The 12,039-nt window shown below is 38.0% G+C and overlaps 1 protein-coding gene across 2 annotated transcripts in view; it reads right to left on the bottom strand.

Moving 5' to 3' along the window:
• Positions 1-12,039, bottom strand: part of ADCY8 (adenylate cyclase 8) — a 123,870-nt gene that overhangs the window by 30,720 nt on the left and 81,111 nt on the right. The window contains exons 8-9 of one of the 2 annotated variants that reach the window (XM_071738394.1): positions 7,878-8,075; positions 1,501-1,601 (exon numbers count right to left, since the gene is read on the bottom strand). In XM_071738394.1, the coding sequence (XP_071594495.1) occupies positions 1,501-1,601; positions 7,878-8,075 (299 nt within the window). The remainder of the gene's footprint in view (positions 1-1,500; positions 1,602-7,877; positions 8,076-12,039) is intronic. The other variant, XM_071738395.1, reaches the window with a different exon arrangement.

The following is a 12,039-nucleotide window of genomic DNA, read 5'->3' on the forward strand; positions in this document are numbered from 1 at the left end:
TCTTCTTTAGCATTTTCTGACAAAAAGGTCCAAAAAGCGTTGCTGAAGTGCAGGGAAAAACAGAAGGCTGCTGTGCAAGATGGGAAACAGGCAATTAGACAGCTGGAGGCCATGTGGTTGGTTACGTGACCTCTTCTCCCCTAATTCCAATGGCACTAGACACCCTCACGAGAATTAACAGAGATTAATCTGTGCTGACAGAAAAAATGTCATAGTTTTTTGCTAGTATAGCAGTGATTGATATAGCAGAAGAAATCTGTTTAGAAAACAGGTTCCATTAATAAGATCCATAAATCTTCTTGTACACAGAGGAAAAAAAACCCAACAACTGACCAACCAAACAAAAGCAGCAACCAGAAGTGAAGAATTTTGTACCTGTATGAGTAGAAGAACTTAAAAAGAACTAATAAACTTACTAGTATTAGAGCAATATATGAAATAAGGAGCAGCAGCAAGTCAGGAACTATTTTGTGTACTTTACAAGCTGATAACTACAAACTACATGGAACATCACTGCTGCAGTGCTGTTACCTGCATGCATCTAACCACCAATTTAGTATTCTTAGACATAAGCAAGGCGAGAAGGTCTGTAGCACAACACAGGTCTTATGACTACTACAAATAGTCTACTCTCAAGGTTTTTCTACAGACATTCATAAGTTAAGGCTAACCTGAGAGTTAGAATCCAACTAAGAATTATCTTCATCTGGGAATTTTTATTTTCATACTCGCTCTGCCAAAGACCAAGTGGGACCACAGGCATGTTTTAATGGCAGTCATGTTCTGCTGACTCTGCTGTGATGGTAGAAAATTGACCTTAGTCCTTGTACATACTCTTGTGTCTCAATATTAAATAGTAGAAGAAAATTCAAGTTGATGGGTTTGACTGCGTGAAACATGGACACAAAGGACTCACCTATGTCACATTTTCATCACCTTGAAAGGAAGATTTTTCTTGGTCAGCCCCAGATAAAAGCAAAAGTGAGAAAAGATCTACCAGATCACCTCCTTGCTTCTTAATGGCACAAGATTGCTTTCCCCAGCTGAGTAAAATGTATCATCAGCAACAAAGCACAACAGTACACTTTTCTTATATAGCATGTAAGAAACAAAACTAAAACAATCACTGATTCCCAAGGTGACCACAAGTCACTTAGGAAAGAGTCTGGATCCTGTTTTACTCCAACACTGGAAGCAGGAGGCCTGATCGTGTCAATCTTTCACAACCTTAAGTTCCCACTTATCTCAGTGGGGGTTCTGCTTAAAAACAGAACAACATGTCAGTAGATGTTGCTGCCTCACTTGAAACCATGGAGCTGCAGCTAATGTCATACAACAGCAATTAATGTTGAGAAAAAAAGTAAAAAAAAAATTTCTAAACACTTCTAGGGAACAAGCATATTTTTTATCGGTTCATTCCATGTCAGTTCTAGAAATGTTACCCTGATGTTTCCCCAAGAGTACTTTCAGACACAGAGAGAGAGAGAATTCTGTATTTACCTGGAAGAAGGAAGTAGGCTTTGGATAGCCGTGATGAATACAAGAACAATAAATGCACACACCAAGTTTGATTTGAAGACTTCATCCCGCATTTGAGAATACTAGAATAAGGAAAAAATAAACAGAAGAGTAAATTAGCTGTTAACCCATGCAGTAGTTTCATAAGGACTAATGCATATAGAAGACTTCAGCAAAATTAGCAGGATTGAATTAAATCAATAAACCTGAATTTGTTTTTAAAATGAAAAAAACAACAAATAAATCATTAATAAAATGGTAAAATACTTTATCCAAGAGAGCAAAACTCAGTAATCTGCAAGAAAATGTTGTTTTCATTTGTTGCCTCTTTTTAAAAATTATTACCTTTAATAATTCCCAGAGAGATACTAGGGATTTGTGCTGCTGAGGAAATACCAAATACGCTAAACCAGAGGAACCATGGGTCTCCTCACCTGAAGGCAGCTGTGGAAGTCACCAGAAGACAGCTTTGGAAATCAGCTGTGACTGCATGCATGATGTCATGGAGGTGTCTCCATAGTCATCAAATTGTGGCCACTCTTTTTTCTTTACTTTTTTTTTTTTTTTTTAACTTTTTTATTCTGTGACTATATGGGATGAGGGTCATGATTCTGTATCTTATTTGTGGATGAGACAGTGCAGAAACTTGGCAATATAGGAGTTTTCCAAGGGAAAAATAAGGGTATTATTATGAAAAGGACCATCTGGGGTGCATTATTATAATGATTTATTGCAAAATTAATTTTCTCCAGCAATCAAGCTACTGAAGATATTAGCAGGTTCCTCTTTTATGGCTTTTACCAAGAAAAAGAGCAGCAGATACATGGGTGAATCACAGTGGATCAAAGTGGGAAGGTTACTCAAGTTCTCAGCTGAGTAACCTCAGCAATAATTTCTCAATAATTTCAGTCAAACTCCAATTTTTTACAGCAGATGGAGATTGGCACCTAGACATAGATTTGAAAATCTCTTTATCCTATACTGATGCCACTAAATTTTCTTTACCTAATTACCTAAATTTTCTTTACCCACGGACGCCAGCCCTGCTCATATTTCCTCCTCTGAACAATAGCTCCATTTTATTTAATCTCTTGCAGTTTTGAAGGAGCTCAGAGGAGCTCAGAAATAAAGGCAACAAGTCAGAGGCATCAGATGCCCGTACCTTTCTCCAGCAATTTAGAAATTAAGCATACTGCAGTTATAAATCCATAGGGAGCTCATTATAGTACAGAAAAATTTAAATAAATCAAGAAATGGATCAGGAATATACACTGAGAGAGTTCACCCATCAACTGTGTAGGAAAGTAGAACTGCATCAATGGAGCAGGATTGGTTTGTGGGGTTTTTTTGTGTCGGCACAAAAAGAACCAAAGGGGAAAAGAAAGGTACTTTCCTTAAAATATAACATGAAATCCCACAACTGTTCCTTAGGGAAATTATAGGAAACTAATTGAATGAACAGCAAACATGGAAATGCCTGCTGTGTCAAGCCTTGTGTCTACAGGATGAATGCTGTGGTCTAATCAGTAACCATGGTGCAATGGGAAATTGTTCGCATCTCAGAGGCAGAACAAACACCAGTGATAAACATAGCACTTCACAGTAGTCGACTCCTTAATGATTTTGAGAAGTAATTGAAGAACAGACTAAGTCTCCAGACACTTCCACAAGTAGGAGGAAGGATGCAGCCAACTAGAGCCATGTGGATGGTAGGAAGACTCATGGTGTGACCTGCTCTGCTATGCAAACCTCATCTGCAGCATCCCACAGAACTACCTGCGTTGGCATGAATTGCTTTTGGCCCAGCAAAGGTTCCCTCTGCTGCCCACAGTGCTGAAGCCACTTGCCTGAGCTGCTGGGGGACATTGTTGTCAACTGGCTAGCCCAGTCAGCTCCCTGAAACTCTTTGAGAAAGGCCATGTGTCCCCTGCTAAGTAATGTTGCTTATTCCCCATCTCTCCTCTTTTTTTCCTGGAGCTATTTGAAATAGTGTTTGTGCACTGAGGGGGAATGTTTTTGTTCTTATTCTCACCGTTGCTTTTTGACTCAGATAGTACCTTATGGATGAAAAGGAAGACCTTGTTTGTTGCTTGTTGTTTGTTTTTTTGATTTATTATAGTTCACTGGTTTTTGTGCCATAGTGGAAAAGATTCTGCAGTACAGGGGAGTGACAGAAGAAAATGTATGAGGAAGTCAAAGGGAGAAGAGATGGATGGATTCCTGAGAAGACCAAACGGAAGGCACAGATCCAGTTATTGACCAATGACAGAAAAGAAGATTTGAAAAATCCCCAGAGTTGGCTCACTGTTTCTTGAAGATCTTCTTGCCACTGAGTTTATGGGCTGAAGGAAAGAGGTGAGGCCCATATCTGCAACAATATAGCATTCAGGAAAGCAAAATTCTTTTCCTACTAATTTGATTTCTATTTATTTCTTGTTAGAAATTCTGAAACAGAGAAACTCAGATATTTAGGCCTAATATTTGAACTAAGGGAACCCATACTGTGAAATTCCAAGCCCTTTTGATATTTCCAGTTTGCTCACCTCACGGAAAATATGCAGACACTTCACCTCTAAGCCCAGACTGACTTATGATGCCAATACAAATATGCAGCAAGACTTAGGGTACCTTTATACAAATCTTTATGTTGGAAACTTTCCTTAACAAAAACCTTACCAGCATGTAAAATTCTCTGCCTTGTTACTGTGCTTTATCCTGTATGAAAGTACATGTTATTTATGTTTCCAAGTCACTGCTGTCAGTTAGAGCATCATGATGACATTTTTAAATTATTGGAAACAACCTAAAGCAGCATCAGATTTCTTTCTGAACCATTACATATTTGGAATCACTTAGTGTATTTTCATGCTACCACTAGAAGTATTCTCCTCTGATGAGTCTTTCGTTCTGTCTCCTATTTGTGAAAGCCATCTCTAGCAAAACTGAGAGTGAATTAGTCTATAAATGAGATAGCAAGTGTTAATGAGTGAACTACAGATTAGTAATGACTATTCCATTTGGGTAAAGAATCTATAAAATATAGTGGCTGTGGATTCTACACAAATCTCTGAAAAATTAAGTATCAAGCAATTCATGTGGACATATCCATGCTGCCTCAAGAAGCCACTCACTAGTGCAACTGTTACTGCTTGCTGTAAAAACTACATTTATTCTGTCATGAAGAAATAGAGCAATGAGAAGAGGGGAGTGGAAAGATGTACCAATGGCTTAAACTGGTGTGATATGCTAGCGATTTAAGCCATTATGAACTAGCTAGCAGTGCCAGCTCATATGGTAGTATCAGTAATGCTGAGGCCAGAAATTATATATATTTTTTTTACAGTTGGAAACCTTAAAAGAAGCTAAACAGCACTTCCATTGTCGACACAAATCTTCCATCTGCAATTATTTCACAGTGAACCCCCCTGAAATAACCTAGAGTGCTTAAACAGAAGTCCATCATGATATTTCAAATCTGTTCAAGCTACCCCAAAAGATTTATGATCCTACTGCATGGTAGTTCTGATACTAATGTTGGAGGCAGAAATATAGTTTATGATTCATACAGTTCATTCATTTCTCTGTGGTTTGGGGTACAGAAGATTAACACAGTTCTATCTGAGCAAGATTACCATAATACTTCTTGATCAGGATCTCAGCTATGGGTAGTGGTTGTTCTACCTGCTGAGTACCTGGAAAGTTTGGGACAAGAATTTCTTGCGGACATAAATATTAGAAATATTAGGTAGATGCCAGCATTGCCTAAAAGTGGGATGTCTAAATGTGCAAGGTTTTACATAGGAAGACCTACTTTAGTTCAGACTTGCTCCTGACTTGAAGCTGCAAATGATATGTGTGTCCCATAGACATCTCTGGGTACTTGTTTAACAAAGTTGCAAGGAGCAGCTCAAAATGCTGATGTAGAAGGCCATGTAAGCAGCTGCAAAATGTTAATGTCTAGAAGAAAACATTAATTGCAGACTGAAAGGTTAAAGTTGAGGAGATCAGAGTGCAAAGGCTACTGAAATAGCTTTATGAGACTCTAATTTAAATCTGAGTTTGGTTTGGTTTGTTTCCTAAATGGGCAGAAAGAAATGGGAAAGTGATTCTACTAAAAGATCATGTGGAGGAAATAGTGATTTTTTGTAGTCACAAATTATTTTTTCATAACTTCCTGGAGTCTACAGGTTAACAATAAGGCTACCAGGACAAACCTGTTATTACGGCATAGGCAAATGAGGAGGGGAGGGACATTTCCCAGATGGTCCCACACAAAGCAATGCCTCTACCTATAATGAAAAGGACAGTGTGATTCATCTTTCCTTAATCCACATCATCCCTTTGTATCCTGCTGCATTCCCCATCCTTCTTTGAGCACACTCATGGAACCCTGGGACCCTGAACATAAGCAAGGAGGTTGCTGGCCAGCAACTGTCCAACTGCTTGAGGTGGATGAGCCAGAACTAGTAAAGCAGTGTTGCTATTTTTGAAAGAAAATTTACTTCTGTGCAATGCTTGAAAACAACCTAATTTAGAGGACAGAAAGAAGAGTCAACCTACCTTACTGAAAGGATTTTGTGTTTCTATTGCTTGTGCCTGCTGGCTGGGACTAACACCTAAAGAAATACTGAATGAAAGTACCACTTTCCAAACATTACATCACAGTCTTCCATTGGAAAGGTCAAAGGTATCGAAACTGTTAAAAATTTTGATTTTAAATAGAATTATTGTTGTTCAGAAGTAATGAAACCCTTTATTAATATTTAAAATCTGACCTATGTAATGTGATGGAATAGAACATGGCTCTTTCTTCCCCCTCCTCCTTAAATTGCATTAATAGGAAACTCTGCGTTTTCCCTACAGATTTTCTTTGTGTTGCTAGTTGTGAAATCTAAAATGACAAGGAAGTTTACATTATAGATGTAGGATCTAGTTCTGGGCAGTGGCTCTTTATTCCAGCCGATGTTCAGGCCTTGTTTTTTTGGTTTTATTAAAAAAATAATGTCAAGCTAGGTGAACCATTGACAAGTTTGCTAATTCAGGAAGTTATTTGTGACCAGGCTGTCTAGTCTTCTACACAAAAAAATCTAATATACCATCACCCACCTTCTGGGATATATACTGTTTTATCTAGAATTGATTCACTTTATCTTTTGACCTTGTGTCTTGAAAAGATTGAAGATTACTCATGAGTCTTGGGCCTTTACATGGTAATTCACAGGATATCAGTAGTTTTTATTTTCTTATGGGATCCTGTCAGCTTTGCATGATGACTACACAGAAAAAAATATTTTTGTATCTTGTCTTGCAGCAGTAGTGGCTAACTCAGCTTTGGTGATTCTACCTTGTGTCTCAGTGTCCTAAATATCCTCACAGGGAAATGGAATATTTTCTTTTCTTTTCTTTTAAATGAACCTTTTTTTTTCCTGCAGGTATGCTTGTGAAGTAAAAGTTAAGGTATACTTCAAGCAGATTTTTTTTTCTAGTGGTTTTCATTATGCTCCCACCACTGAGACAACCTGAGGACCAGGCTCCTATAAGTCAAGTAAAGAAGTCTGTTTTCCACTAGAGGTTAAAGTGATGATGTACAAGTGGGTCTCCATGCTTCCAGCTCCTCATTAATTCACTCTCTTTTCAGTCAAGCACACATCCTGTTGCAGAACTACTTTAGCTGCATTGTAATAGCACAGAAGGCAATGAAATTCTTTGTGATTTGTGCAACCCCACCCCATGTCATCAGCTTGCAATTGACTTATCTTTTGTAACTCACATCTAGATGTTGATTGAAATAGAAATCAGTGAGATCACACGGCTGTTGAGAAGCAGCATATATATTAACAATATTTACCTCTTAGAAGCAGACATTAAAAATTATATTTAACACAAAGAGATGACAAATTAATTTTGACTTGAAATAAACATAAAAACCTAGAGAACATCAGGTGGATCCTACGACTGAGTTAAAGAAACATATCTATACAAATATAGATATATATTTTGAAATGAAGTATCAGTTCAACCACTGTTTGTGCCAAAGCAACATGTCATCTGATGGAAACCTGCTTGTACTTGAGAGCAAGTGGAACCCAGCAAATGGCTGTTGTTTTCAGAAGCAGAGTTTTCTCAGTGGCATTTTCCAACACTGAAATGTGACCATTGCAATGCTGTAAGACCTCCATCATGACACTGTCTATTATGATTTATAGCTCAGTACCAACTTCTGAAAGCTGAAACAAAATGAAAAAGGAAAACAAAACCAGAAAACAGATAATGCAAGCTAGAACCTACAGCTCCTCTACTTCAGTGGACATTTATTACAGTTTGAGATGTGAATAATCCAGCTACCAAGACTCAGCTACCTTATGCTCCAGGCTGGAGTCTTTAAACATCAGTGAAAAAGGCTTGATATGCTCTCTTCTCAATTTATCGCCACTCCGTAAGTCGATGGTGTGCTCTATTCTCTTGTTAATTTCCTCAGGCCCAGACTGGACATGCAAAGCTTGTGCAAGATGGTTTGGAAGCAGATTTATTGAATTTCTTGTTAGGGCAGCCAGAGTCTAGGGGAAAGCACATGCAAACAGAATAAACCTGCTGGTCCCCTTGGGTTAAAAATGCAATGTTTTAGATTATGTTGCATTGCAAACCATTACAGCATTCCATGCAATTCATTCAATGAAATCTATAGAAGTGTAAAATAATGTCTGTTCCACTAAACACATACAGTACATTAAGGGGAGCACTTTAATGTCCTCCTTTTTGCAGACTAGGAGTTTTACTGCTGCACTGAATACTGGGTCCAGAATTTCCAGATTCTGCTAATTAAATATTAGAGCTTGCATGAGAGGACTACACACCGAAATCACAGTGGGGTATCAAACTCAATGGTGTTTTTAACAACCAAGAACGGAAGCTACAGAAAACAGCTGTCACAAAATAGGAGCAATGATGTTCTTGTTGATCTTAAAGTTACTGGATGTGTGTAGTTAAGGAACAGAACAGTTAGGCAGGAGTGAAGAAGGTGACATTTCTGAGTACTTCAGCATGGGTTTTCAAATACTGTGTTCTTCTTCACTACTGGTTTATTTAATCCAGTCTATATTACAGTTAGGCTATATGATTTAATGTAACTGTAATTCAGGTTATGATTTTAAATATTATCTCAAATGCATTATTCCTTTGGTATTTCATTGACTAATCAAAAGAAAAAAAAACCCAAACATTTGCACAGCTTTGCAAAGGAAAGCTAGCAGAGATAGTATGAAGGGTGCTGCATCTTCAGGAAAGTGGTAGAATTTCCTTTCACAAAAATAACCACTCAGTCCACTTCCATGGTATCAATTCATGATGCAAACCACAATGAAGCATCACTGTCCCACTTGAACAGGAAAATAAAATAAACTACCTGTGATTTTCCCAAGTGTTAAGAATTGTTAATGAATGGAAAGGGTATAAACCTTCATACATAACAGCATAAGACATTTCAAAATTATCAGGGACAAGAAAAGTTTCTTTCTGCTTGAGAAAAGTTTTCCCATAAGTCCTTGCTGGAAATATCTGCTGTATCTCCTACTGGGTATTGCTGGAAGCAGAAGTCTGGGATGGATTATCACTAGATTTATCTGACAAGCCAGCTCTTTTGGATCATGGGATTATGTGCAGTGAATGAAATAGGGAGGGAGGCTTCCCTTATTCCTATTCAAGCTGTAGCCAGAAATTCTAATGAATTTTGGAGTGCACATTTGAAACATAGGAAGGGACTCAAGTACCTATCACCAAATCCCAAATCACAACTTTCTTTTTAATCCTAAAGTCGTCCATGGACTCTGTAGTCACAGATAGTGTCTTGTTTTCTCATATTCCATCTTTTAATGAGTTACACAAGAGCCCAAAATATATGTAGAACAAAATATCTGTATTGAAATTTTGGCTCTATTTAAGTGAAAAGCAATCTTTTGGTTTGCTTTATTAGCAAAAGAACTTCCTTAAAAGGGTTTGGCAAACCACTCTACTCAAATCTCCTAATCTTCCATCTAGAAAATCAGCATCATCAACATCTGGATGGAAAAAAAATCATCAAGGAAACTTTTGTCATACTAAGATTTCAGATATGCCTGAATCCATAGCTCAGTCTTGGATTTTAAGTGGAAACTCTAACATTAGAGTCAAGTCCCAGGAAAAAAATTCAATGAATCAACTGGATAAATACTATATTACTGAACATTAAGGCACTACTTTAATTTAGATATTCCTATCTCTTTTAAACTGAGCTATGCAGAAAAGCCACTATTAGTTTGTGGAAGCTGAAAGCACACAAGTGCTTTTGAAGTCACCATTAAAGGATAAGATTATATCAGCTGTTGTGTGCACTAATCCCTCTGAATTAACTCATTCCGCTATATTTCCTCTGGAAGTCCCTAATATTTTGGGGCATTTATTTAGTTGGGCATTGTGTTTTGTTTTTTTATTACTCTGAGGGTTACAAAGCACTGGAATAGGCTGTCCGGGCAGGCTGTGGAGTCTCCTTCTCTGGAGATGTTCAAAACCCACCTGGATCCATTCCTGTGTGACCTCCTGTAGGTGATCCTACTCTGGCAGAGGCGTTGGACTCAATCATCTTTTGAGGTCCCTTCCAACCCCTAACTTCCTGTGATTTCTGTGATTCTGTTTTTAATGTACATGAGGAGAACAATCTCAATTAATCCTAGTAGGTGACTACATTTTGCTTCAAATTATCTTTTAAAATTTGATTAATATGAAGAATTGTCTTCTTGCTGAATGTATGAAGTGGTTTATACTTCATGATAGTTGAACATGAGATAAATATCACCACTATTCCAATATTATTGCTGCAAAAATGGATTTTGAAGGTGGGTTTATTTTCAGAGGATAACAAGGAAATTAATGTTTGAGTTTAGTGGAGTCTTCTCTCCTTCACACCCATATGCATACTTAAGAAAACTTCCCTGTAATTAATAATAAAAAGAATGAAAAATATCATGCACATGATTTTTCCAAGAATATATTCTAAACACATTGTGTCTCTGTATCACCCTCTAGACTGTGCTATGCCAGTGTAAAGAGTATTTTTTACCTCTCCTACATTTTTGTGAACAGCTGTATGGAAGACACAATTGTGACTTCTACAATGGGCTTTTGCACTTTTCAGATGCTGACAATAACCACTCATTGTACAGGAACACATACAAAGTTCTGTTAGGAAAAATCCTAGCCAGACTTCAGCTGAGACTGAAAGACAGGATGAATGAAAACAAATAATAAAACTCCAACTTTAGAGATAATCTATAAATATTTTTCAAAGACAGCTTGGATTAGATTTTTAATCCTTCCTGCAAAATTTTCATGCAACAAGTTCTAGCACTCTGATCTCAACAAGAAGCATGATTTTTAATCAGTGCCAATTAGAAAAACTCTAGAAAGACTTTGAATTATTCTTTTCAATTTGCAAGCATCTGATCTTGGAGGGGAAAAGGGCAATTCAAGGTTACATATTTACACAGGTTACATAGGTTTCAGGTAGTATTTGGTTCAAGAACAGAATACCTAAGCTAAAGTGTCTAGGTGCTTGGTGTCTAAGCTTCTATTACTGGCAACACACACTCTGAATACTTTCATTTGCCCAGCCATATGCAGCTGAGATGCCCTAGGGTATCCTGGGCAACAGTCTGGATGTCACACACTACTGGTTGGTGGTGGGGACCAACTGGCATGTGCAAGGGGATCTCAAGGGTATCTGCCATGGACAGCCACAGTTCAGAAGCTGAACCAAGCTCTTACTCAGCATGTTTCAGCATAGGAGTCCAGCACTGTTTGAGACATCAGTCTCCTACCTCCTCAAAACTCTTTCACAGGCCCATTGTCACCTCGATGTCTCAGGCACCCTTGAGCACCACAGGTAGCACTAGAACTTTATATTTAGGAGATGAGCTGTGTGGGAGTTGCCACCTGGCACAGTCAGGAAATACATAAATGCAGATGCCTTGGTTTTGAACTGAATTCCACCCTGTTGTGTATACTAATCTGCCATCTTGGAAGTCTTGGAAGTATAATTTTTGTGATAATTTTCAGGAGTCATTGCAGCCACCAATAAATATGCTTATACAAGACACAAGCATTTTAATTTGTCTTTTTCCTCGTTCATGTCATTGCAGGCCCATCAGGCTTTCTGCTACTTCTTCTGGAAGACCCAGAGAAGAAATTTGATTTTATCAACTATTAATTTATTTAGATAAGGGGGCCTTGAGATCACAGAATCAGAAAATGGTTTGTGTTGGAAAGGACTTTTAAAGGCCAGATAAAGGTCTACAATGAGCAGGGGCATCTTTAACCAGATCAGGTTGCTCAGAGCTCTGTTCTACCTGACCTTGAATGTTTCCAGGGATGGGGCATCTATCACCACTCTGGGCACACGGACTGTCACTCTCTTAACACAAAATAACTCCTGTTCAAATTTCTGTGCTTTAGGAAAGAAGCCCAGACACCTGATTCAGCAACAGAAAACTC

The sequence above is a fragment of the Heliangelus exortis genome, chromosome 2 (assembly GCF_036169615.1).
Source record: "Heliangelus exortis chromosome 2, bHelExo1.hap1, whole genome shotgun sequence".
NCBI lineage: Eukaryota > Metazoa > Chordata > Aves > Apodiformes > Trochilidae > Heliangelus > Heliangelus exortis.